The sequence below is a fragment of the Melanerpes formicivorus genome, unplaced genomic scaffold, assembly GCF_026170545.1.
Source record: "Melanerpes formicivorus ecotype bairdi unplaced genomic scaffold, bMelFor1.0.p_v2 SCAF_20, whole genome shotgun sequence".
Lineage (NCBI taxonomy): Eukaryota > Metazoa > Chordata > Aves > Piciformes > Picidae > Melanerpes > Melanerpes formicivorus.
This window is the reverse complement of record NW_027142372.1, coordinates 14,242,450-14,270,359: the sequence shown is the minus strand read 5'-3', so window position 1 is coordinate 14,270,359 and position 27,910 is coordinate 14,242,450. Positions and strand designations below refer to the sequence as shown.

At 47.7% G+C, this 27,910-nt stretch overlaps 1 protein-coding gene across 2 annotated transcripts in view; it reads left to right on the top strand.

Moving 5' to 3' along the window:
• Positions 1 to 17,924, top strand: part of CDH5 (cadherin 5) — a 33,753-nt gene extending 15,829 nt beyond the window's left edge. For both annotated transcript variants that reach the window (XM_068150882.1, XM_068150883.1), the window contains exons 3-12: positions 2,646 to 2,934; positions 3,028 to 3,144; positions 4,357 to 4,521; positions 4,914 to 5,101; positions 7,397 to 7,650; positions 9,525 to 9,667; positions 10,755 to 10,879; positions 11,883 to 11,991; positions 12,679 to 12,924; positions 14,616 to 17,924. In XM_068150882.1, the coding sequence (XP_068006983.1) occupies positions 2,646 to 2,934; positions 3,028 to 3,144; positions 4,357 to 4,521; positions 4,914 to 5,101; positions 7,397 to 7,650; positions 9,525 to 9,667; positions 10,755 to 10,879; positions 11,883 to 11,991; positions 12,679 to 12,924; positions 14,616 to 15,109 (2,130 nt within the window). In that variant the 3' untranslated portion in view covers positions 15,110 to 17,924. The remainder of the gene's footprint in view (positions 1 to 2,645; positions 2,935 to 3,027; positions 3,145 to 4,356; positions 4,522 to 4,913; positions 5,102 to 7,396; positions 7,651 to 9,524; positions 9,668 to 10,754; positions 10,880 to 11,882; positions 11,992 to 12,678; positions 12,925 to 14,615) is intronic.
• Positions 17,925 to 27,910: the final 9,986 nt, after the last annotated feature.

Sequence of the window (27,910 nt, the reverse complement as noted above, 5' to 3'; positions counted from 1 at the left end):
ACAAGTGTTGACCTGCTGGCAAACTCATTTTGTTCAGGGCAGCTCTCAAAACCCTGTGATTAAATGCACATCACCCAGACAAAGCTCTTCCAGTCTAGTCTTTCAAACTGAACTACTTTGACACTTCTCAGATAAATGCAGTTCTCCCTTTTCCTCCCATGTACAATAATCAGCATCTGTCAAGGCTGCCTGGGCAAAGTGAAACAGACCTTTCTGGATGGGTGCAGCTCACTGGCAGGAAGAGAGAGAGAGAGAGAGAGGAAAGAGGCCAAAGGGTGCTCTCAGCAAAAATCAGGGCATCTCTGTTTCATTTCAGACCAATTCAGCAGCAGATTGAGGAGAATGCTTCCATTCCTAGAGCTGTCCTAAATAAGAGTAATTCACTTTGTGCTCTGTGGAATGCTTCTGATTACTTTTGCAATGGCTGTGTTCAGTGGATTGCTTTTGCAGGATTGAACACTTGATAAACTCTTTAAAAAAGGCCACAGCAGCAGCAGGGCAGAACTGAGTGACAGCTGCAGGAATATGCTGATACAGTTTGATCTTATCTTGCATGGCTTTGGCTGCTCTCCTTTGTATGTTCATCTTCAGTGTCAGAAAAGGCAATCCTGGAAGTCTCTACTTTTTACAATGAATAAGTCAATTAAAATGGTCACAGAAGGCACAGTCTCTCCTTCCTTTGAGCAAGGAGTGGGACCTTAGAGCTGCATTACAGTACCTGAAGGAAGCCTACAGGAGGCTGGAGAGAGACTTTCATAAGGGTGCCTAGTGACAGGACTAGAGGGAATGGTTTGAAGCTGAGGGAGAGCAGGGTTAGACTGGAGCTTAGGAAGAAGTTCTTCAGTATGAGGGTGGTGAGACTCTGGAATAGGCTGCCCAGGGAAGTTGTGGATGCCTCCTCCCTGGGTGATGTCCAAGGACAGGCTGGATGAGGCCTTGAGCAGCGCAGTCTAGCTGAGAGGCATCCCTGCCCATGGTGGGGAAGTTGGAGTAGAGAAAAAATACAACTGAAAGAATGTTCAACAGGAAATAGCTGCTGGATAAATCAAATGCTGAATATCAGTGCCCTTAGATGAGTGAAGTATAGAAAGGGAAGAATCATTAGATTAGGTGCAGATCCAAAAATGTGCAAAACCATTTAGGATCAGATTGAATTAAATTACATTTTAAAACTGATTCAGATTCATCCCTGTTCATGGCATCTAATCTTGAACTTCACAATCCAAGGAGTGGTGATTTAATCTTACTGTCACAGCACAAGCCTAAGGTCTGACTACCAAAAAAAAATTGCAGGCAACTAACCACAAGAAAGCTGTCAGCTATGGCAGGAATGCTGCCACATGAATGCTAAGCAATAGAGGCTAATGCTGAATGATGTCAGTGGCTGTGAATAGAGATTTGATTCTGTAACTCAGTAGCTGTGAATATAGATTGGATTCTGCAGTTCTGGAGAACCTAAGCAAAATCTCTCCTCAGCTCAGAAGACTACTTGCAAACAAGAGTAGCTCAAAGTGATGATGTGATGAACGAGTCCAGAAGTGATGAACGAGTCCAGAGAAGGGCAACAAAGTTGGTGAGGGGTTTGGAACACAAGCCCTATGAGAAGAGACTGAGGGAGCTGGGGTTGCTTAGCCTGGAGAGGAGGAGACTCAGGGGTGACCTTATTGCTCTCTACAACTACCTGAAGGGAGGTTGTAGACAGGCAGAGGTTGGTCTCTTCTCCCAGGCAGCCAGTACCAGAACAAGAGGACACAGTCTCAGGCTGTGCCAGGGGAGGTTTAGGTTGGATGTTAGGAAGAAGTTCTATACAGAGAGAGTGATTGCCCATTGGAATGGGCTGCCCAAGGAGGTGGTGGAGTCACCATCATTGGAGGTGTTCAGGAGGAGACTTGATGGGGTGCTTGGTGCCATGGGTTAGTTGTTTAGGTGGGTTGGATTGGTTGATGGGTTGGACACGATGATCTTGAAGGTCTCTTCCAACCTGGTTTATTCTATGTAATTCTATGTTATTTAAGACACAATGAGGTTAACAATGTGTCTTAAATGCATGAACAATTTACATTTTTAGGAAGTATGAGACTTCATCTTAAAAAAACCAAATGTTTCTTGATAAATAAGCAAGCAAGTTGCAGTCTGGATGCAAGTTTCATCTCCTATGACCCTGCATGGTTGTAGCTGCTGTGGTGCTGTTGGCTGAGCAACACACCAGACAATACCAAAGGTCTCGATGGCTTTCCTGGTTTCTAGCTGATTCTGAAGAATCAATCAGACATAGAATCTATGATGGCTTGGGTTGGAAGGCACCTCAGAGGTCATCTGCTCCAGCACCCTTACCATGGTTATGAAAGGCCTTATACAATCTGGCCTTGAACACTAGGAGGCATCCACAAACACTCTGAGCAACCTCTTCCAGAGTCTCACCACCCTCATACTGAAGAACTTCCTAAGCTCCAGTCTAACCCTGCTCTCCCTCAGCTTCAAAACATTCCCTCTAGTCCTGTCACTAAACACCCTTATGAAAGTCCCTCTCCAGCCTCCTGTAGGCTCCCTTCAGCTATTGGAAGGCCTGACTCTGTGTATCTGCTGGTGGACACCGTGCTGCATCCAGAAGCCAAAGCTGACTTTAATCTCTTTGTTCCTCCCAGATCACATCAAGCGTACGGAACAGCAATGCCAAGTATATTATTGAGGGTGAATATGCCAACACCATCTTCAAAGTGCAAGAAACCAGTGGTGATGTCTATGCATTTGAGAGGCTGGACAGAGAAAAGAAAGCAGAGTATGAGCTGACAGCTCTCATTATCGACCGGAGAAACAACCAGTCGCTGGAACCTCCGTCAAAGTTCATTATCAAGGTTTATGATATCAATGACAATGTCCCCGTGTTTGTACAAAAGGTATTCAATGGATCTGTCCCAGAAATGTCACCAGTAGGTAGGTTCTTCCATCACTTGCTTCCCTTCATGCCTCTGGTTTAAAAAAGTACAATTCTATGCTAAATGTTGTTGTGTGCACCTCTTTCTGTAGGAACCTCGGTCACCAAAGTGACAGCTGTAGATGCTGATGACCCCACAGTTACAGGTCACGCTACAGTTACCTACCAGGTCATTAAAGGAGATGAGTACTTCACAGTTGATGATTCTGGTAGGTCAGATACACAAATGTCCTTGTGGTTTTGGTCCTTTGAAGGCAACAGTTTTGAGGTTTTGCCGTTCTGAACAAATTTGGTAATAATTCAAAAACGTAATTTTAAGCAGAATTTGGATATATTCTTCATGGCCTTGCATATGGTGCCATGGTCTGCATCTGGAAAGGAACTAATGAAGCTGGGATATCAGATGCCATGAGGTACATGAGAAGGAAGAAAAGGTCATTTTCTTCCTCCCTGATTAAGAGACTGGCTGAGAGCTAATGTAAGTTCCTGTTTCCAATTGAGCATTGACCAAACAGGGAAAGAGAATACAGCAATTCTGAAGCAACCTCTCCTAATCAATAACTCAACCCTTTGCTTTCCTGAATTTCCTTGTTTAAATTTCACCCAGGCTGAAAATTAATGTCAGTATCTCTTGTGACCATCCTGGTCCTCGGCAGCAAACAACTCAGATAGGAGGTGCTCAATACTGGGTTCAGTTGGGGACCCTTCACTACAAGAAAGATATTGAGTTGCTGAAGGGTGTCCAGAGAAGGGCAAAAAAAGCTGATGAAGGGTCTGGAGAACAGGGCTAATGAGAAGCAGCTGAGAGAACTGGGGGTGTTTAGTCTGGAGAAGAGGGGGCTGAGGGGAGACCTCTTTGCTCTCTACAGCTCCCTGAAAGGAGGTTGCAGTGAGGTGGAAGTTTGTCTCTTCTCCCTAGGATCAGGTGAGAGAAGGAGAGGAAATGGCCTGAAACTGTGCCAGGGGAGGGTTAGGTTGGAGATCAGGAAAAATTTCTTTGCTGCAAGAGTGGCCAGGGATTAGAACAGGCTGCCCAGGGAGGTGGTGGAGTCAGTGTTCCTGGAGATGTTCAAGTATGGACATAGAATTTTGTGACATAGTTTACTGGCCATGGTGGTGTTGGATTGATGGTTGGACTCAGTCATCTCAGACGTCTTTCCAACCCAAACAATTCTTTGATTCTCTGATATGCTGTAGTGACCAAAGTTAGACATCAACAGACTGCTTCTAAGCAGCAAAGCTCAGTGTAAAGAGATGTACTGTATCTCCCAAATACTCAATCATGTAGCATTAGAGACATACCCCTGTGAAAGTGCTACTTAAAACCATGTGTGTGGCAGAAGACCAAAGTTTGCTATCTAAGCCAAGACACATTGGACAAGCCACCAGATCTAATCCTGCTCCCTGTGGTTTTTTCACAGGTGTGATCTCCACAACAAGAGCTGATTTAGACAGAGAGAACCAAGCAACCTACGAAATCGTTGTTAAAGCAAAAGATGGCCCAGGGTCTTCTGGGGACTCCAGCACAGCTACAGTGATAATCACTTTAACTGACATCAATGACAACTTCCCCGTGTTCAAACACCGTGAGTATCCTGCCAGGGCTGCCCCCTTGGCCGTGACACAGCTGTGACAGGCTGATGTCAGAGCTCATCACGACTCACCTTTCCTGAAGGAAAGAATCTCAGCTCTTCAGAAGGTTTTCTGTATTTCAGCCCTGAGTGATGCACACCTAGAAGAGCAAATAAAACTCACCATGAATTTCCTCACTTTGCACAAGCTTTGGGCAATTTGAGGAGTTAATTATACTCTCATAAAAAATACATCAAAGTTCTGACTGTAGTGATCTGGAATCTTCAATTCTCCATGAAACCTCTGTGTGTCTATAAACTAAGAACAACTTTTAACTGAGTTCTAACTCCCATGTACACACTCTTTATGACTTTTTTTCTCCCCCCTTGTTGTTATTTTTAAACAGCATCATTCCACTTCAAAGTTCCTGAAAATATTTCAGTAGGAGGAGAAGTTGGAAGAGTCAAAGTAGAAGATATTGATGAACCACAACACAGAAATACGAAGTACAGTTTTGTCAGAGGAGATTACAGGGACACCTTTGAAATTGTAGCAAATCCATTCACAAATGAAGGAATCATTAGGCCAAAAAAGGTACTTTTCCCACTAACAAAGATGATGATTTTGGTTTTTTCCCCTGCATAACAAAAGCATTTGCTTCCCTTTAGGACTAGAGACAAGGAAAAAATGAATGGAGGTCAGACTTCAATACATTCACCCTGAAAACCCTGTTTTGTAAGGTGTGTGAGAAGAGCAGCTGGTGATTCACATGTCCATCTCCAATGCCAGTCCCAAGAAAACCTAGAATGAGTGCAGAGAGCAGTGGGGGTGGGGGTGGGGGTGTGGTGGCAGATATTCAGGATACACACCTCAGGCTTCTCTCAGTCTGCTTCCAGGAGTCAGTGATTTTAAGAGTTGAACTAACCAAGTCCAAAAATCTTTCCCTTCTGTAGCCCAACTGTAACCAAAGTAGAAAATGTAAACAGGTCCACCTGACCTCTCCTCCAAAGTGCTCTTTACATTTGGCACTTGCTGCAGACTGAGCCACAGCTCCTCTGCTTTCCCCAGGGTGTTTTCAGAGCTTCCCCACTAATTCTTTATAACTCTCCATGAGAGCCCAGATTCCAAAGCCTTGATTAGGGTTTACTCATTGGGTTGTTTTCATTCTCAGATCAGATCTACTTGATTTGCATCAAGGGACATTCCTGCATTATGCAGAGTACTGTCAAGCTGAGAGTTTATTGATTTCATTTGACTCACTGGAGGAATAAGAAAAAAGGAAGGAGGACTATAAATCACCTCCTGCAATCCTCAGATTGACAGGAATGTGGTTTTCCCTTCCAAACCTCTCTCTGTAACTGTTAGACCTAGAAATGTCATTAAGAGGAACATTTTAAGGAAAGAAATGCCAAGTATTCCAAGATCAGCAGTAAAGCTGTGGTCACAGCAGATGTAAGCAGCTTCCCTTCACCAAATGCAGCCCTTCCCCTGGTCTTGCCAGGACCTGAGGAATGCATTGCTCACAACTTCTACCCCAGGAAGGAGCAGTAAGAGACCTCACACGCAGACACACATCTGGAATCAGCTAATCTTTTACCATGCAGTGGACAACGTTCACCCTGTAGTGTTGTAACATGCTTTTGCCCATGCATGTGTCACAATTTTCAATAAACAGCCCTCTGGGATAAAATTTCAGCTGCATGATGATTTCCACTTGCAGTGTTCTGCCCCAGCAAGAGTCACCCTAAACAACTACTGCAAGTTTCACAGGGCTCTTATCATCTCAGGGTCCCAAAGTTTGAAATGAGTGATGGTTTGGTCATTTCTTACTGCCCTAGCTCCTGGCCTTCCTTCCATTGTCTGATTCCTTTTGTAATCTCAGTCAATGGGAAAAACAAGGAAGTGGATGTCATTTATCACCAGATACCGCAGCTGTTGGTCACACGGCTGTGAACCCTGCCTTGAATGAGTTCAGAATTGAAAGCTTAACCAACAAGAGGAGAATCTGGTCCCCAGCTTTTGAGAAAAAGGAGCTAAACAAGTTTTGGTATATGAAGAAAAATTGTTTAAACTAAGACTGAAGGAGTTGGGGCTGTTCAGTCTGCAGAAGAGAAGGCTCCGAGGTGACCTCATTGTGGCCTTCCAGTATCTGAAGGGGGCCTACAGGAAGGCTGGGGAGGGACTTCTCAGGATCTCAGGTAGTGATAGGACTAGGGGGAATGGAATGAAGCTGGAGGTGGGGAGATTCAGGCTGGATGTGAGGAGGAGGTTCTTCACCATGAGAGTGGTGAAACCCTGGAATGGGTTGTCCAGGGAGGTGGTTGAGGCCCCATCCCTGGAGGTGTTTAAGACCAGGCTAGATGAGGCTCTGGGCAGCCTGATCTAGTGTGGGGTGTCCCTGCCTATGGCAGGGGGCTTGGAACTAGCTGATCCTTGTGGTCCCTTCCAACCCTGAATGATACTATGATACTAAATATTTGCTGAACTTGGAATACTGGATGAATCTGTTCAAAACCAGAAGTTGCTCAAGCCACTCTATGAAAAAGGAGCTGAGTGTGGAAATGCTCTCCCAAGAACCTGGCTAAGATGCAGTTTGGTAATACTTCTAACCACAGCTTAGAGCACATAGCTAGCTAAATGCAAACTTGACTTAGACACCTCCAGAGGAATAAATCCTGGGTGACAGAGCACTGGCACAGGCTGCTCAGGGAGGTTGTGGAGTCTCCCTCTCTGGACATATTCAAAACTCACCTGGATGCGTTCCTGTGTGATCTGGTGTAGGTGATACTGCTCTGGCAGGGAGGTTGGACTAGATCTTTTGGGGTCCCTTCCAGCCCCTGAAATTCTGTCATTCTGTCATGCTATGATTGTCTTTTTTTTTTTCCCTAGCCCCTGGACTTTGAAAAAGTAGCAGAATACAGGTTTGATATCGAAGCAACAGACCCCACGGTTGATCTTCGCTATTTCAAATCCGGTGGCTCTAGGAGCATTTCAACAGTCACCATTGAGGTCACTGATGTGGACGAGCCTCCTGTCTTCACCAAACTACCGTATGAGTTTAAAGTCAAGGAAAACGACCTAGAAGTGCGAACACTGGGCTCAGTCTGGGCACACGACCCCGACGCCGCTAAACGGAAAATCAGGTACGGTGACACCACATTCAGTCAGGTCACTTTAAAGTGGGGAATTCGTTCATGAGTCCAAGGATTTGGTCATGAACTGAGCCTTAGGCCCTGTTTCTCAGAATCTGCATGCAAAAAAACCCCACCACCAAAACCAAGATAAATAAATCCAGTTTGATTTTTCCAGCACTGCAGCCCTGGACATAACTGGTGACCAACAAAATCACAGTATCACAGTATCACTAAGGTTGGAAGAGACCTCGAGAACTTTCTCCTCACCTCCAGCCTAAACCTCCCCTGGCGCAGCTCGAGACTGTGTCCTCTTGTTCTGGTGCTGGTTGCCTGGGAGAAGAGACCAACCCCTTCCTGGCTACAACCACCTTTCAGGTAGTTGTAGAGAGCAATGAGGTCTCCCCTGAGCCTCCTCTTCTCCAGGCTAAACAATCCCAGCTCCCTCAGCCTCTCCTCACAGGGCTGTGCTCAAGGCCTCTCCCCAGCCCTGTTGCCCTTCTCTGGACACGTTCAAGTGTTTCAATGTCCTTCCTAAACTGAGGGGCCCAGCACTGGGTGCCATGATCTAGTTATGGGGTCTGTGTTGATAGGTTGGACTCGATGATCCCCGAGGTCTCTTCCAACCTAAGTGATACTGTGATAACTGGACACAGGACTCAAGGTGTGGCCTAACCAATGCAAAGTACAGGGGCACAATGACTTCCCTGCTCCTGCTGGCCACACTATTCCTAATGCAGGCCAGGATGCCATTGGCCCTCTTGGCCACCTGGGCACACTGCTGGCTCATATTCAGGTGGCTGTCGATCAGTACCCCCAGGTCCCTCTCTGTTTGGGAGCTCTCCAGCCACTCCGACCCCAGCCTGTAGCTCTGCATGGGGTTGCCGTAGCCAAAGTGCAGCACTCAGCACTTGGACTTGTTGAATGCCATCCCATTGGACTCTGCCCATCTGTCCAGTCGGTCGAGGTCCCTCTGCAGAGCCTTTCTACCCTCTAACTGACATCTGCTCCTAACTTGGTGTCATCTGCAAACTTGCTGATGACTGACTCGACCCCCTCATCCAGATTATCAATGAAGATGTTAAAGAGGATGGGGCCCAGCACTGATCCCTGGGGGACGCCACTGGTGACTGGCCACCAGCTGGATGTGGCACCATTCACTACCACTCTCTGGACCTGGCCCTCCAGCCAGTTCCTAACCCAGCACAGAGTGTAGTGGTCCAAGCCATGAGCTGACAGCTTAGATAGCAGTTTGCTGTGGGGGACAGTGTCAAAGGCCTTGCTGAAGTCCAGGTAATATAATAAATAATAAAATATGACCATAAATTATCTTTGAGCCACAGAAACTTACTTACTAATAAAATATTTTCACATTTATGGGAAAAAAAGAGCAGTGCTCTTTGTATGGTTATAATGTATTGTTACATTTACTGTAACAACTCTCTCAAGAATGTGCTCTGAAAAGAAAATGGAACTTCTGAAACAGTAAAACTCTGGAAAACTTACCAAAGGATATGATAGAACCCTAGAATGCTTTGGGTTGGAAGGGGCCTTGAAGATCATCTAGCTCCAGCCTCCTTCCCACTAGACCAAGTTGCTCAAGTCCCCATCCAGCCTGGCCTTTAACACCTCCAGGTAGGGGGCAACCACAACCTCCCTGGGCAACCTGTTCCAGTGTCTCACCACCCTCACTGGAAAGAATTTCTTCCTGTATATTTCACTCTCACAACTTGCATAATTTAAGGGAAGTATTCTGAGGCTGCCTTTTGAAGATATTAATGCAATTTGTCACACAAGAGCTCTCTGACCCTCCGCTCTAAAGACCTGAAGTGAAACACAGTGTTATCACCCTTGCATTGACATATCCCTTTTGAAACAAAACCCAGATTCATTCGACGAAGAGCCAGTCCTAATGGAGACTACATCAGGGTATCTGACACAGGAATTATTCAGCTTCCCAAGCCTCTGGACAGAGAATTCAGTTCCTCATACAACATCACTGTAGCAGCTCAGGAAATCCTTGAAGATGGTAAGTGCTCTCCACTTCCCTATTTGAAAGAAATCAGTGTGCAGCTGGACTGTATCTTATCGGAAAGGAATGCCACAACCTGACATCCTCTTTCCACTAACAAATTAAGAGGCCGCTTGCAGGGTTTGCACAATCATCATCCAAATCCAGTGAGCACCTACAAATGGGTCAAATAACACTGGACCCCTGGCTGTTATGAAAATGCATTCACTTAGAAGATTTGGCCCCTAGCTATTATGAAAGTGCATTCAATTTTTACAAGGAATTAAAAAGGCATGAGAAGAGGAAGCAGGTTGGAAAACAAGCCAAGCCTGTGGTTAAGAGCAGAATGATGCCAGCCAGCTTCACCCACTAATAAAGCATTCCAAGATCCCTCTCCCATGCTGCTGCCCAGGTAGCCCTGCAGAGCTTTGCTCAGATTCAGGGAGCAGGGCAGGCCCAGGGGCCAGTCCTCAGTTGGCTTGGGGGAGGTTGGCCTTTTCGGGAAGGCAAAAAGTACTCAGTAATATAGACATGGCCAGTTTTTAGGAAACTGTCTGAATCTGCCCAAGGAAAAGTTCAGTTTGGTGATGAAGTTAGAAACTCTGCACATTCATCAAGCAGGAGACACAGAGCTGGGCACAAAGAGTGGAAAGAGCAGGACCTACACAGCACAGAGACTCACAAATTCCATTGGGTTAGAAGGGACCCTCAAAGGTCATCTCATCCAACTCCCCTGCAATAAGCAGGAACATACCCAACTAGATCAAGCTGCCCAGGGCCACATCAAATCTGATCTTGAATGTCTCAAGGGATGGAGCCTCAACTGCATCACTGAGCAACCTGTTCCAGTGTTTCACCACTCTCATTGCAAAGAAATTCCTTCTGGTGTCCAACTAAATCTACCCTACTCCAGTTTCAAGTCATTGCCCCTCATCCTATTCCCACAAGCCCTTCTCAACAGTCCCTCCCCAGCCTTCCTGTGGGTCCGCTTCAGCTATTGAAATGTAGCTCTAAGGTCCCCCCAGAGCCTTCTCTTCTCCAGGCTGAAGAGCCCCAGTTCTATCCCAGCCATCTCAAGAGAGCTGTGCTGTTGTTGTCGTTTCAGGCCGTCTTTCTGACAGAGAATCACACGCCCATGTTCATGTCATAGTTACTGATGAGAATGACAATGCTCCAGAACTTGTTTATCCTGAGGAACCACGAGTGTGTGAAAATGCTGCACCAGGAAAGGTGAGACAGGAGGGGGAGTTTTCCCTCGAGACTTCAAGTGCCTGCTTGCAAGCTCAAGTGAAAGATGTCTTTTATTAAAAGCTAGGCTCAATTTTCATGCCCAAGCACTTGATCACCTCACTGCTTTCCAAAACTTCAGTGCTCAGAAATCTCTCTGCAGGACTTTACACCCTTGGAATATTGACTCTGCTCTGCTTATGCAGTCAGGCTGCAGAGTTGCTCTCCCCCCAGGCTGTTGCATGTGCAGGATATTAGCAATTGAACCACCAAGTGCAGCCAGGTCCTGCAGAGCAGGAACCAGCAGTTGAATTTTACCACACAAATGTTCATAGGTGGCACTGAGAAAGGAAAGCATTTCCAAATACTGACAGAAACACTGCTGCACAGAACACTCTTGTGCTTTGCATCAGAGTGCAACATCCCCACACACAAACAGTGCTAGTGGTTGGGAGTTTAGATGTTTGGCCTCGCACACGAACACTCAGCCCATAAATAGAACCTCTGTTAATTAAGAGGCTTCATCACTTCTAAGGTGAACACTTTCAAGACAGCCATCCTTGTTATCAAATGAACCACGTGTCTCTGAGTATGAGACTTTTATGCTTTCCTTAGACAAGATTTCCTCCTTGGTTTCCAACCTGTGAATGAAGGGGCAAGACTGCTCTTTTTGAAGACTTTCAAGGAAATTACTTGCCATGTAAGAACTTGAAGAGGAGCATCTGAGGATAGCTTTGTCCTGCCCTTTACTGAAGGGGGTTATACAAGACATGCATCCCAGCACTAACTTAGAATCATAGAACTGTTTCAGCTGAAAAAGACCTCGAGGATCAGTGAGTCCAACCCATCAAACTGAGACCACTATGGCCATTAAACCATGTTCCAAAGTGCCATGTCCACATATTTCTTGCACACCTCCAGGAACGGTGAATGCCTAAATACTGTAAGCACTTTCATGTCTGGAGGCAATGCATATTGAAAATTATGACCTTTTCCATCTTTGCAGGTAATCATCAGGATTTCAGCTACTGACAAGGATGAAATATCACCTAGAGGTTTCTTCAAGTACTCCCTGGCCACAGAAGACAGCAACTTCTCCTTGGTTGAAAACCACGGTAGTGTAGCTCTGTAATGCATTTTCTCTGCTAGGCCAAGCAAGATGCTAGGACACAAGGGAGAAAAGCTGAAGATGACCTATGGTTGGTCTGGCTCAACTAAGTAACAATTTCATAGATACATAGAATGGTTTAGGTTGGAAAGGACCTTAAACATCCAATTCCCACCCCACCCTGCCATGTGCAGAGACACCTCCCACTAGCCCAGGTTGCTCAAGGCCTCATCCAACCCAGCCTCAAACACCTCCAGGGAGGGGCATCCACAACCTCCCTGAGCAAACTGTTCCAGTGCCTCACTGCCCTCACTGTAAAGAATTTCTTCCCAATATTCAGCCTGAATCTCCCCTCCTCAAGCTCAAAGCCATTGCCTGTCACTACAAGCCCTTGTAAAAAGTCCCTTCCCAGCTTTCTTGTAGCCCCCTTCAGGTACTGGAAGGTTGCTCTGAGGTCTCCTGGGCACCTTTTCTTCAGGCTGAGCAGCCCCAGCTCCCTCAGCCTGCTTTTGATGCAGGCCAATTCATTTTTAAAGGCTTCACTTCCTGAACAAAAATGTTGTTTGCTGCCACCCAGGCTTCACTGAGCTCCCAGCAGGCTGGCTCTGAGGGGAAAGTGGCCCAAGTGACTGCTAATCTATGAGGGCAAGCTGGCAGAGATTAGCTCTTAATTAGCTGTCGTTACTTCTTCCAGACAACACAGCCAATATCACTGTCAGGTATGGACAGTTCAATCGTGAGCTTGCCAAAATCCACTACCTGCCTGTCATCATCTCAGACAACGGGGATCCTGAGCTCAGCAGCACAAACACTCTGGTCATCAGTGTCTGCAAGTGCAACGAAAAAGGCAACTTCACTTTCTGTGAGGAAAGAGCTAAACAAGTTGGAGTCAGCATACAAGCCCTGGTGGCAATTTTTATCTGCATCTTCACAATCATCAGTGAGTATTGGGCTGTTGTCATGTTCATAGATTCATAGAATCATAGATTGGTTTGGGTTGGAAGGGAACTTGGAGACAGATGATCCAGTTCCAACCCCCCTGCCATGGGCTGGGACACCTCACATCGACCAGGTTGCTCAAGGCCTCATCCCACCTGGCCTTGAACGCCTCCCTGGGCAACCTGTTCCAGTGTCTCAGCACTCTTGCTGTAAAAGACTTATTCTTAATGTCCCATCTAAATCTCCCCTCTTCCAGCTCAAAGCCATTTCCCCTCATCCTGTCACTCCAAGCCCTTGTCAAAAGTCCCTCCCCAGCTCTCCTGTAGCCCCTTCAGGTACTGGAAGGCTGCTCTACAGCCTCCCCAGAGCCCTCTCTTCTCCAGGCTAAACAATCCCAACTCTCTCAGCCTGTCCCCACAGGGGAGGTTCTGCAGTCCTCTGACCATCCTTGTGGCCTCCTCTGGACCCACTCCAACAGTTGCATTACCTTCTTGTGCTAGGGACACCAGAACTGGACAGACACAGCACTGCAGGTGGGGTCTCACGAGAGCAGAGCAGAGGGGGAGCATCACCTCCCCTCTCTGACATAAAGAGAGGAGACTCTTTTGGGTTGCTTTTTCATAGCTGAGATCACAAAAGCTTTGTGGCTATCAAATGGTCACAAAGGCAGAAATATTGCACCTAGTCACTAATCTCACCTGCCCTCTCTAGTTGGCCTGTTAGGATACTTTCAGCACCAAAGCTGCTCACATTGGTGGAAAGGGTGAGTCACTGGAAAGGTTCTGGCACCTCTCTATAATAGCCATCATCTACACTTGGCTCACTGCTACCAGGCTCACATGCAGCTAGAAAACAGGAAATTTGTGCTGGGGCAGTGCCAATGGGATTCACGTTTCCAAAGGCTGAACTAGTCTGGAAATGCTTTAAACAGCCCAGTGAACATGTACCCATAAAGCAATCTGTAACACATCAGCAGACCTGCACCTATTGGCTGCATTTGGAAGCTACCAGAGAAGGGCAAGAGAATTTCCTCCTTAAGAAGAGGCCTCCTTTGCAGACACATCAGTAGCATTTGTTGCTTAGCATTAAGAAGAGATTTACCAGTCCAAGACAGTGGCTGATCCAATGAACTTCTGACACTGCATTTGTGCTTCTGATTCCAGACCATAGAACCATAGACTTGTTTGGGTTCAAAAAGCCCTCTGAGATCACTGAGTCCCAACCACTAACCTAACACCACCACAGCCATTAAACCATGTCCCTAAGTGCCATGTCCACATGATCCTTGAACACCTCCAGGGGTGGTGACTCCACCACCTCCCTGGGCAGCCTGTTCCAATCCCTGACCACTCTTGCAGGAAGGAAATTTTTCCCAATCTCCAACCTAACCCTCCCCTGGCACAATTTCAGGTCATTTCCTCTCATCCTATCACCTGATAGGTGATAGGAAGAAGAGAGAGAGACCCCACCTCACAATTCAGTTGCACGGTTCCTGTTTAGGCTTCACTGCTTTGAGACCACACAAATCCTGCAGTTTAACAGCATTTTAAGCAATATTTAAAATAAATGTGTTACACTAACTTCACTGCAGCAAAAGAACTCTTCAGCCTGTGTCACACAGCTTAAATGCAGCTTGCTTTTCCCTTCCTTCATTTCTCTCTTCACACACGCTCGTCTGAATTCCTTTTGCAGTAATCGCCTTGCTAATTCTCCTGAGACAACGACACAAGAAGGATTTGAGTGGCCTTGGGAGGAATGTGGCAGAGATCCATGAGCAGCTTGTCACCTATGATGAAGAAGGTGGTGGTGAAATGGATACTACCAGCTACGACGTGTCTGTACTCAACTCTGTCCGCAAGAATGGCATGAAGCCAGAAGCAGTTCCCTCTCCGTATGCACAAGTCCAGAAGCCTCCTGGAAATGTAACTTCTGGTGCTGGAGAAATGGAGATGATGATTGAAGTCAAGAAGGATGAAGCTGACAATGACAGGGACTTGCTGCCATATGACACCCTTCACATCTATGGCTATGAAGGTGCCGAGTCTATTGCAGAATCTCTCAGTTCTTTGGGATCAGGCTCCTCAGACTCAGATATTGATTATGACTTTCTCAATGACTGGGGACCCAGGTTTAAAATGTTAGCTGAGTTGTATGGGTCAGAACCCAATCAAGATTTTGTGTATTAAGTTCAGGTTAGCCATGAATTTTCTCCCTCTCACTACAGGTAAGACATCAAGAGCCTGCCAATGGCCACAGAACTCACAGCTCTTCACCCAGGGCATACAAGGATTTCAAACAGACATGGATAAGAACCTGCCAGCAGTAGGGTTAAAAGAAACACACAGCTCACCCCTGTGGACTTCCCCCAGCACTGCTGTCCTTGCTAACCTCCCCAAAACTGCTGCTGGAGGACCTGCTCGAGCTTTCTAGGGCACAGCTCCTCTCCCTGTCTGGATAGAGACTTCTCCTTTAAAAGTGGTTTTGTCCCCACTTTCTCCTTCATTCCTCTCCCTCCTGTACTGTGTCCATCCATGAGTTTTCAAGGTCACCATCCACTGGGTCAGAGGTTTGGTGGTGCTGGGAAGGAGTGTTTTGAATAACCTTCAGTGTCTCCAGCCAGCTGGTTTGCCTGTCCCCCTTGTAACATCTTTACTCATACTCCAGACTTACGTTCAGCCAGCAGAGGAGGAACATATGGGCTATCACTTAATATCAGAAATTATTCCATCACTTTCAGAAAGAGATGGGGGTTTTCCCTTCTTTCCAATCTATTAATTATTCTTACTTTATAGTCTTCTACTACAGCCCTGAGTTACTCCAGATAAAATTAGTCAAGGTTCTTAGATGCACAACCTGGTTTCATCTGTCATTTCTAACAGCCTGGTGATGATTTCAGGCACCTTTCTGCCATCCTAGAATTTGCTCCAGCTAGCAGCAAAAATTGCATTTCCTTTCTGTCAATAGGATCAGAGTGCTACCCAATGGAACACATCCTGCAGGGCAGGAAATGTGGAGATCAGGGGAACATGAAGTCTCCAACACTGTAAATCTCTCTCAATGGCAACACAGGTCTCTCTAAATTCCTAAAGAGGCTGAAGAGGTTTTTAGCTCAACATTATTGAAGCAACTGTGCATTTTCTTCAGGGACAAACCAATGAAGGGCCTCATTACTGTGAAACTGTTTTGATGTTTGTCTAAGCAGGTACTGTAAAACGGGTATTTTCCACCGAGGAAAGCATTGTAGGCTTCCCAACCAGGATGCTACACACCCACACATGTCTGCGTAACAGAACTGCACATAGAAGTAAGGCTTTGGAGCTGCAGCTCTTACGTCCCTGGTCAGCATGTGTTTAGTTTCCCACCTGATGAAGAGCCACAGAATGAAACTTCCCATGCAGGAAGTTAAGAACCCCAGGCATTGGCTGGGTTTGTCTGTCTGTCAGGCCTGAGACAATGGCCCGTCTCTGGCTGCTGGTAACGCAGGTTCCCGCTGCCTTCAGGGGGAACAGAGCCTTGCCACACAGCTACTCAGCTCTGCAGGAGCTGTGCTGGAGCTGGATGCATTAGTTTAGTTGATCTGATTATTTAATTTTGGTAGCTAACCAAGTAACACTATGGTTTTTTAACTTTTTTTTTCTCCTTGTTTTACCTTTTCTTCCTTTCCTCAATCAGTACAGTGGAACCTCACAAATCTGTTTTTCACTTACTCCTGTCATCTGTGATTTAGACTCCCTTCCTCCAGAATGCTTTCTTGGCAGGAAAAAGCAACACATTATAATATTATGTGTAATAGAGTATACATGACTCTATAGACACTATTGTAGTATATATGTAAGGCTATATTCATAGTATCACAGTATCAGTCAGGGTTGGAAGGGACCACAAGGATCATCTAGTTCCAACCCCCCTGCCATGGGCAGGGACACCCCACACTAGATCAGGCTGCCCAGAGCCTCATCCAGCCTGGGCTTAAACACCTCCAGCGACGGGGCCTCGACCACCTCCCTGGACAACCCATTCCAGGGCTTCACCACTCTCATGGGGAAGAACTTCCTCCTCACATCCAGCCTGAATCTCCCCACCTCCAGCTTCATTCCTTTCCCCCTAGTCCTATCACTACCTGACATCCTGAGAAGTCCCTCCCCAGCCTTCCTGTAGCCCCCTTCAGATACTGGAAGGCCACAATTAGGTCACCTCAGAGCCTTCTCTTCTCCAGACTGAACAGCCCCAACTCCTTCAGTCTGTCCTCATAGGAGAGGTGCTCCAGCCCTCTGATCATCCTCGTGGCCCTTCTCTGGACATGTTCCAGCACCTCCAGATCCCTCTTGTAATAGGGGCTCCACAACTGGAGGCAGTACTCCAGGTGGGGTCTGACCAGAGCTGAGTAGAGGGGGAGGATCACCTTCCTCCACTATACAGATGTAGTTGTACTACGTCAGCTCTCCCTGCTGCAAAAAGTTGTGCAACCCAGTCCTCAGCTGGACACCGATGCTCCCCATCATCACCAATGCAATCATTCAAGTTTTCAACTATGAACTAAAAGAAAACCAAAGCAGAATTCTGTCCAGCCAAACACTTTGGGATGACTGACTTTTATTTTCAACGTGTTCAATTCTCTTCTGGTTTGCTTAGTCCAGTCAAAGGTGCATTCTATTGAGGTTCCACATGTTAGTAGGTTAGAAAGAGTGCTAACTAATAATACTTACAGTTTAAGGACCTTACCAGTAGCAAAGGTATTGGCTATCTAAAAGGTAAAGTTAGTTATGGACTTGTTTAGAGCAGTAAGTAGAGTACTTTGGTAAGCATCATGCAGATAGTAGTGCCTGTAATCGCTGTGTTTTAGCCTGTTTTATAAAGCTGTTTTAAGGAACTCTGTACCAAGTTCCACTGTATAAAGATGTTTGCACTGGAGAGTTTCTTTTTATATGCCTATGTTGTTGTGCTGTGGTTTTGTTTTTTTGGGGGGTTATTTTACTACATAAAAGCCAATCTCACACTGGATTTTCTGTGCATGAATGAGTTTTACACAGGACACAACACCAGGCTCTGCACCCCAGTTAACTCAGCCACAAACCCTCTGCTTTCTCAGCTCTAAGGGTACTCAGACCAGCCACAAATTTACCAAAGGACTTTTTGTAAGAGAAGTTTTCTCCCAGTCTTTGGAAAGCTGTCAGGAGAGCTCCTGGAAGAGGAAAAGTCCAACAGTGCAGTCTGCATTCAGCAGCTGGTAAGGTTGAACCTTCTGACTTTGGAGCACTTCTGTCTGCCAGTGCTACATGATGCATCCCATTTCCCAGCAGATGTTTGGTATTTTAGCAGCCAGGCATCAGTGTGATTCTAAACCACCAAGTCTACAGGAAAAATCTTTCTCTCAAGCAGTAGAGGACATACTACGGGACAAAACACCAGCACCCTGGCTCAGCACAAGCCACCCACCTGTGGGGGAACCACACAGGGGGCCACTGCCTGTTACCTCAGTAGCAGAAAGGCTGAAATTGCAGCCCCACCAGCCCAGCTCCTGGCCTGATTCACAGATTCATAGAATCCTAGAGTGGTTTGGGTTAGAAGGGATCTTGAAGATCAAGTTCCAACCCCACTGCCATGGGCAGGGATACCTCCCACTAGTCCAGGTTGCTCAAGGCCTCATCCTGCCTGGCCTTAAATACCTCCAGGGAGAGGGCATCCACAACCTCTCAGAGCAACCTAGCACCTTAGAGACAAACAGCTATTGATCATTCTGTACTCACCAGTCTCCTTTGTTCCTATGAATCCTGATTCTGAGCAATACTATGTGACCTGAGCTCCTGCTTGTCACTCAAGATTCTGCTTGCAAGAAATGCCGACCTGGATGCTAGGTGGGACAACACTATCTGATTCTCTCCCTCCTACAGTGTTACTCTTCACATCCTCATGGGTTTCATCTGCTCAGTATGCCTTATATTTTAGAATAATGGGATTGTCTTGGTTGGAAAAGACTTCTAAGATCATCAAGTCCAACCATCAACCCAACACCACCCTGGCCATTAAATCATGTCCCCAGGTGCCACAGCCACATGGTTCTTGAACACATCCAGTGATGGTGACTCCACCATCTCCCTGGGCAGCCTGTTCCAATCCCTGACCACTCTTGCAGCAAAGAAATTGTTCCTAATCTCTAGCCTCAAGCTCCCCTGGCACAATTTCAGGCCATTTCCTTTCATTCTATCACCTGATCCTAGGGATAATCTGCCCTGCTTCCCTGGACACGCAAGCAGGATTGCTCTGCAACACACCGAAAGCTGCAGCCTCCCCTCTGCCAGGATTTAGACAGGACAGAACAGAACACACTTGTGCCACAAAAAAGCCCACAAAAGCCCCCTAAAATTTGCACAGACTCTCACCATTTCCTTTGGCTGTTAATAACATATTAATTGGGCTATGTTAATAATGATTAGCTCAATATATTCCCAAGATTATTCCCATCAATTTTTGGCACTTGGAACTCACAAAGCCTGGAATAAAGCAAAAGAAGCTCAATTCTTTCACTGCTAATTGCCATGAGCAAACTCCACATCAAACACACCTGAGCACAGGTTGTATTAAAAACACAATAGATGTGCTAATTATGTTATAATGAAATGCATTTTTCCAGAGAAAGGATCTGATTCAACAGCTCCTTGCAACTGGCAGCAGAGATTCTCATAAAGGTTTTTATTCTTCATTTAATTAATATGCATTTTAATATCTTAGCCCTTAAAATGTATCCTAAGTTATTGTTTTATTGGTGTTTTATTAGATACAGACACAGAAGGGTCATGCCATTTAATAAAAGTTTTTTACTCCCACCCCATCAGAAATTTTGTTAAGGAATAATGACTTGTGATCAGAATCCTTGATAGGGATCAAAGCAGCAGCCAAGAGCTGCTTGAATATTAACATCTGGCACTTGCCCACACTTCCCTGATAGATCAGGGCAGCTAAGGTTCTATTATCAAAAGGGATTTCGAGAGGGGAGAGGAAAGGGGAGAGGAAAGGGGAGAGGAAAGGGGAGAGGAAAGGGGAGAGGAAAGGGGAGAGGAAAGGGGAGAGGAAAGGGGAGAGGAAAGGGGAGAGGAAAGGGGAGAGGAAAGGGGAGAGGAAAGGGGAGAGGAAAGGGGAGAGGAAAGGGGAGAGGAAAGGGGAGAGGAAAGGGGAGAGGAAAGGGGAGAGGAAAGGGGAGAGGAAAGGGGAGAGGAAAGGGGAGAGGAAAGGGGAGAGGAAAGGGGAGAGGAAAGGGGAGAGGAAAGGGGAGAGGAAAGGGGAGAGGAAAGGGGAGAGGAAAGGGGAGAGGAAAGGGGAGAGGAAAGGGGAGAGGAAAGGGGAGAGGAAAGGGGAGAGGAAAGGGGAGAGGAAAGGGGAGAGGAAAGGGGAGAGGAAAGGGGAGAGGAAAGGGGAGAGGAAAGGGGAGAGGAAAGGGGAGAGGAAAGGGGAGAGGAAAGGGGAGAGGAAAGGGGAGAGGAAAGGGGAGAGGAAAGGGGAGAGGAAAGGGGAGAGGAAAGGGGAGAGGAAAGGGGAGAGGAAAGGGGAGAGGAAAGGGGAGAGGAAAGGGGAGAGGAAAGGGGAGAGGAAAGGGGAGAGGAAAGGGGAGAGGAAAGGGGAGAGGAAAGGGGAGAGGAAAGGGGAGAGGAAAGGGGAGAGGAAAGGGGAGAGGAAAGGGGAGAGGAAAGGGGAGAGGAAAGGGGAGAGGAAAGGGGAGAGGAAAGGGGAGAGGAAAGGGGAGAGGAAAGGGGAGAGGAAAGGGGAGAGGAAAGGGGAGAGGAAAGGGGAGAGGAAAGGGGAGAGGAAAGGGGAGAGGAAAGGGGAGAGGAAAGGGGAGAGGAAAGGGGAGAGGAAAGGGGAGAGGAAAGGGGAGAGGAAAGGGGAGAGGAAAGGGGAGAGGAAAGGGGAGAGGAAAGGGGAGAGGAAAGGGGAGAGGAAAGGGGAGAGGAAAGGGGAGAGGAAAGGGGAGAGGAAAGGGGAGAGGAAAGGGGAGAGGAAAGGGGAGAGGAAAGGGGAGAGGAAAGGGGAGAGGAAAGGGGAGAGGAAAGGGGAGAGGAAAGGGGAGAGGAAAGGGGAGAGGAAAGGGGAGAGGAAAGGGGAGAGGAAAGGGGAGAGGAAAGGGGAGAGGAAAGGGGAGAGGAAAGGGGAGAGGAAAGGGGAGAGGAAAGGGGAGAGGAAAGGGGAGAGGAAAGGGGAGAGGAAAGGGGAGAGGAAAGGGGAGAGGAAAGGGGAGAGGAAAGGGGAGAGGAAAGGGGAGAGGAAAGGGGAGAGGAAAGGGGAGAGGAAAGGGGAGAGGAAAGGGGAGAGGAAAGGGGAGAGGAAAGGGGAGAGGAAAGGGGAGAGGAAAGGGGAGGAAAATTCTGTCAGGTGCTATCTGGTTCTTGTCCAGCACTGCTAATACACTGCCAGGAAGACCCAAACTAAACAAACAAAAAAACCCCCCACCTAAACAAACATAAAACCCAACAACAAAAACCACCACCAAAAAACCCCAACCAAACAAAAATAAGCAAAACAAGCAACACAAAACCCCTAAAAACTTAAAAAACAACCAACCAAAACAAACAAAAAATGAAACCAACCAACCAACCAACTAAAACACCCCAAGCAAACAAAAATCAAACTAACAACAACAAAGGAAAATACAAACCCCAGCCAAAACAGCCAAACACAGCAAACAGAACCAAAGCCAAGAAACAAACGAAACACCAAACCCAAATCTTTTCTGAGCTCTTCAATTGCTGGGTTCTTCTGTTTTCTCCTGTCAGCAAAATGGGCCCCAGAAGGGACCTGGCAGCCTGGCAATCAGACCTGGGACCTGCTCAAGCACAGCTGTTGGCATCCAGCCAGGAGTAACTGGAGTAAGTCACAGAAAGCCACAGTGGGGTTTCATGCAGCTTAGGTCTGCAAGGTCCCTTCCATCCTAAGCCATTCTGTGAGTCTATGTCAGGGTACAGATCTCCCCACCTATATTTATTTTAAATAGTCCCACTTCTATGCACATGTCACATGCAGGAGAAGTGCTCTTGGTGGTGGTAGCCTTGCAGACAGAAAGGTGATAATTAGACTTATGCCCATCCTGTTTCAGGTGAGGGAAGGACAGAGAAAAAGAACAGCCCCCAGCTTTCCTCACCTAGTCTCCATTTCTATTTCTTTTTCTGTTTAATAAGTGTTTTACATTCAAGGGATTAAGAAATCAAACTCTTGAGTTTATATCTTCACATCCTCCTGGAATTGAAGAAATCACCAAGGTGACATCTTTCCCATTTAAGAAGCTATCACAGTATCACTAAGGTTGGAAGAGACCTCAAAGATCATCAAGTCCAACCTGTCACCACAGACCTCGTGACTAGACCATGGCACCAAGTGCCACATCCAATCTCCTCTGGAACACCTCCAGGGATGGTGACTCCACCACCTCCCTGGGCAGCACATTCCAATGACGAATGACTCTCTCGGTGAAGAACTTTCTCCTCACCTCCAGCCTAAACTTCCCCTGGTGCAGCTTGAGACTGTGTCCCCTTGTTCTGGTGCTGGTTGCCTGGGAGAAGAGACCAACCCCTTCCTGGCTACAACCTCCCTTCAGGTAGTTGTAGAGGGCAATGAGGTCTCCCCTGAGCCTCCTCTTCTCCAGGCTAAACAACCCCAGCTCCCTCAGCCTCTCCTCACAGGGCTGTGCTCAAGGCCTCTCCCCAGCCTTGTTGCCCTTCTCTGGACACGTTCAAGTGTCTCGATGTCCTTCTTAAACTGAGGGGCCCAGAACTGGACACAGGACTCAAGGTGTGGCCTAACCAAAGCAGAGTCCAGGGGCACAATGACTTCCCTGCTCCTGCTGGCCACACTATTCCTAATGCAGGCCAGGATGCCCTTGGCCTTCTTGGCCACCTGGGCACACTGCTGGCTCATGTTTAGGCAGCTGTCAATCAGCACCCCCAGGTCCCTCTCTGTTAGCTCTCCAGCCACTCTGCCCCCAGCCTGTAGCTCTGCATGGGGTTGCCATGGCCAAAGTATCACAATTTGTAGCACAAGTCATCATGTCTTAGCAGGAACTGAATCAGAGCCTGATCAGATCAAAGTAGATGATTTAGCCTAGCTCTAGTCCACAGTAAAAGCATGACAGAAAACAAACCAGTAAAGGCAGCCTGTTAGTCTGCATCAGAAATAAAAAATAAGATTAATAATTAAAAGAGAAAAAAAAGACAAAAGCAAAACCCTATTGTGAGCAATAAAAATCCCTGGATCTTTGCTGACCTCTTTCAGCTTCCTGACTTTGTTCCTTCCTGATCTGAAAGAAAAGGGGGAAAACAGCATTTCCTTCCCCTTATCCCCAGGCAGGGGCTGTCCCACCTGCTTTCCCACAAGACTCTCTGAAGGCATTCCACTTAACCCCTTCATCAATGCCACAACCCAGCTCAGATCTTTGCAATTCTTCCATTCCTCATTAAAAGCAACCTCTGTTTGAAAGGCAGTGCTCTGAAGGAAGTTATCCAAACAAGCAGAGCAGAACAAGGCAGAGTTCACCAGGCAATCATCTCTGAAAAATAAGCCAAATAAGGTTCTTCAGCCAGTCAATAACAGCTGGGCTGAAAATGGTCCAAGGACCTCTTCTGGCAGCCTCAGCAGAGCTCAAGGCCTGACCTGCAATGCCCTCTACACACCAGAATGTTCTCACATGGAAAGATTCAAAAGGAGGCATCATGTAGCCATCTGCTAGTATGACCTGCAGGGAACCTCCTCCATGGCAGCTATTTCTTGGGACAACATCCAGAGACTACTTTTGTGCAGAGTGAACAGACTGAAATGCGAGTCCAGACCCCATCACTGAACAACTGCCCATGCTTTCCTCCCCCTACTTAAAGAGCAAACCTGAAGAACTGCGAAAGATCTGAAAGGACCTCAGTGACCACGAGCCAGCAATGTGCCCTCATGGCCAAGAAGTGCATCAGGAAGAGTGGCCAGCAGGTCAAGGGAGGTTCTCCTCCTCCTCTACTCTGCCCTGGTGATGCCTTATCTGGAGTCCTGGGTCCAGTTCTGGGCTCCCCAGCTCAAGAAGGACAGGACTTGCTGGAGAAGGTACAGAAAAGGGTTGCAAAGATGGTTAGGGGGCTGGAGCATCTCTCTGATGAGGAAGGACTGAGAGGATTGGGGCTTTTTAGTCTGGAAAAGACAAGACTGAGGGGGATCTCATCAGTGCTTCAGGGGTGAGCATCAGGAGGATGGGAGCAGGCTTTTTTCAGTGGTGTCAGTGACAGAACGAGGGGTAACAGGCACACACATGAACATAAGAAGTTCCATCTAAACATGAGGAGGAACTTCTTCAATTTTAGGTTGACAGAGCACTGGAGCAGGCTAAGCAGAGGCGGTGGAGTCTCCATCTCTGAAGACATTCAAAATCTGCCTGGACATGTTCCTGTGTGGCCTTTTCTAGATGAGCCTGCCTTGGCAGGGGGGTTGGATTGGATGATCTACATAGGTCCCTTCCAACCCCTACCATTCCGTGATTTCACTGCAGAACTGCGTCGCACAGCGCAGAGGTAGAAACGCAGGGCAGCAAAGCAGAAGCAAGTTTAGGATGAGTTAAAGCAGTCAGTGCTGCGGCATTTCCCCAACTGAAGCGAGAAGCCAAGCGGCCAGCTGCAGGCAGCAGCGGCTGCCATGGGCACAAGCCAACGCCTGGTGGCACTCGATCCCAGCTCTTGGGCAAGGCCAGCTCCCATTCTCTCCTGCTCCACAGCCAGGCTGCCGGGGACCGCCTCAGCTCCAGCAGCTCACACCGACACCTTAGCCCAACACGATGAATAATTGAAGACATTTATCAGTTTCACGCTTTTAGCGCTGACTTGGCAGGAAAACTCAGCCCTCTCCAGAAAGGCTGCGCAGCCTGGATTTCCAAAGGCAAGAGCAGTGATCTTGCTCAGGCAGGACTTTTGAAGGGCATAGAGGGCAGGGAAATAGCTCTGGGGAAAGGATGTAAGCTCCAGATGTCTCCTCTGTTCAAACGTCAGTCCAGCTCTCCCCACGTGGAGCAATTTTCCTGTTTGCCAGAAGGAGACAAAGTCCTGCAGCTTCATCCCATGAGGCTGAAATCTGGTTTTGATGATAAGGACATTGTCCAACCCTACTTCTTTAGGATACTTTTCCTTCCAAACCAAACTGCAGCTACTAATCAGGATTTCCTCAAGCAACACCAAATACTTTTTCTTTGCAGTGTAAAGCAGTTGGGGTTTGCCTTGAATGAGGATATTTGGGTCTGAACCTGTGCATTATCCACCAGCCATTATTTGTTTGTTATTTTTATGGCACAACCATGCAGCAAAATCTTCCCAAGAGGCCATATAAGCAAACCAGTGACAACAAAACAATCACCAACCAGTACCAAGAACCTTTCAGTGCCCACCTGGAAGCTGCAAGTATTCCCAGAAATCACTTGTCACACAATTAGATCAATGGCTTCATGAGGGTCAGATACCTTGCAAGTGGATTTAACTCAGGATTTGCAAAAAGCCATTCAATCAGCTTTCATCCGCCCTCCTCCTCCTCCTCTAGACAGATCACTGCAACTCTGCTGATCCCCTGGCTCTGCAAAGCTCAGTGTGCTCAGTGGCAGGAGAGGCAAAGCTCTGCCTCTGGGACCCAAAGGAGTGTTGTCTGCAGAGCTTCAGCGTCAGCAGAGAAAAGGAATAGGAGCAAACAGCTCTGTCTGTTTAAAACAAGGTTGTGATAAAGGTTTATGGCAGAGTAGAGGACTGTGCATGCTGCCAGCCTGCTGTGCCTCCCACAGCCATCTCCCAGCAGCTGCTTCTCAGTCCACTGCCTAACCTCCTCTTCACTGCTTTCTCCAGCCTCACTTTTCCTCCCTTCTCTGCACAGTGGCAGCTGTGATGTCCCCCCTGCTCTGCAAAAAGCCTGGGGCTTCTTGTTTCATGTCACCCCATGTAACCAGCTGTGCTGGCCTGCATTGCCACCCTCTTGACTAAGAGCCTCACCCAGCCAGCCTCCCCGAGGGACATAAAATGACCCAGCTGAAAGGGTCTGGAGAAGAATTCTTGTGAGGAGAGGCTGAGGTGGGGTTGGTCTCTTCTCCCTAGGATCAGGTGATAAAACGAGAGGAAATGGCCTGAAATAGTGCCAGAGGAGGGTTAGGTTGGAGATTATGAACAATTTCTTTGCTGCAAGAGTGGTCAGGGATTGGAACAGGCTGCCCAGGGAGGTGGTGGAGTCACCATCCCTGGAGGATTTCAAGAAGTGTGTGGACATGGCATTTTGAGACACAGTTTGATAGCTGTGGTGGTGTTGGGTTGATGGTTGGACTTGATGATCTTAGAGGCCGTTTCCAACCCAAACAATTCTCTGATTCTGTGAAAAGCCCAGAGCCCTCTGAGCACCTCTACAGCTGATGTTGCCAGAACTCTGACAAAAGGCTTGGCAGCAGCCACCGCCTCTCCAACCCCATCTCAAGCACTCCAACTCCACCTCAATCACTGCTTAATTCCATTTTTCCCTATGCTTCAGCCTGAACTCTCCCATCCATGTCAGAATGGATTCCCCAGACACAGCACTCATCCCCATCTCTGCCATCACCCCTGGTGGTTGGCAAGGCACTCGCTGCAGCAGGGGGCAGTCCCAGCACTCCCACCCCAGTACCCCTCCTTCTGAATGCCTGGAGACTGCAAAACTTTGCATAATTACATGCTCCAAAACAGTTCTGTGCCAGCAAGCAAATTTTGCTAGGATGAGGAGAGAGGATGAAAGAGAACTTTAGAGGACAAAAGAGAGACCTGGCAGCATGTGAATTTGTAGGTCAAAAGCAGGAGAGGGGGAAAAAAAGGAAGTCCTATGAAGCTGTTATGCACAAGCAGCAACTGTGACTGACTTCCAGCAGAGCAGAGTAGCCTCAGGGACAGGGCCTCCTCTTGCCTGTGCAGCAGCTGAGGTTCCTCAACCTGCTCAGTTCACATCTGTTCCCCTGATGCACATGGGTCCCATCCTGCTGCCATCTGCTCCTCTGTCCTCCACGGATGCCATGGACAACACAGACAGCAACCAGAGCTCTGTGAGCAAACCACACACTGACTGCAGGTCCCACCCTGCCAGGCCTCCTTCTCCTTGGAGAGCCACAGAACATCTCACCAGTACCTGCAGCTGGTAAGAGCTGAGGGTTTCCTCTTAAAACTGTGGTCCTGGCAGAAGTGACAACCTGAAGCCTCCCCCCAGGTAAGTAGGCAGCCCTGTTGGCACCACACTGGCCTGGTCAAAGGGCAGCAAGGACAAGTGTTCTGCACCCTCCAGAGCAGCCAGCATGACTGCCAGTGAAGTTGCTGCTAGCTGGGGATTACTGTTTGAAGAGGATGGAGACTATACAAGTGTGTGACACATCTGGGGAGACCACAAAGCTCTCCTTTGTGTCACCCAGTTGGGCAAGAGCCATCCACACGGATGCCAAAACTTCCCAGTGTCACTGCTAATGACTCCAGCCTTGGCTGTCTGACAATTGCCCAGACCTGGGGCATGTGGCACCTGCAAACACAGGGGACAAGCAACACAAGCAGTGTACTGCCCTTCTAATCAGGCTGTGCTTGAAAATGACACAGGGCAACCAAGCTGCTGAAGGGTCTGGAGAACAGGGCTGGTGAGGAGGGGCTAAGGGAACTGGGGTTGGTTAGTCTGCAGAAGAGCAGGCTGAGGAAAGACCTCATTGCCCTCTACAGCTCCCTGACAGGGGGTTGCAGTGAGGTGGAGGTTGGTCTCTTCTCCCTAGTAGCAGGTGACAGAACAAGAGCAAATGGCCTGGAATTGGGCCAGGAGAGATTGAGGTTGGAGATGAGGAAAAACGTCTTTGCTGCAAGAGTGGTCAGGCATTGGAACAGGCTGCCCAGGGAGGTGGCAGAGTCACCATCCCTGGAGGTGTTCCAAAACGTGTGGGCATGGCACTTGGGGCATGGTTGAACAGGCTTATGTTAGTGGTTGGACTTGAATGACTTAGAGGTCTT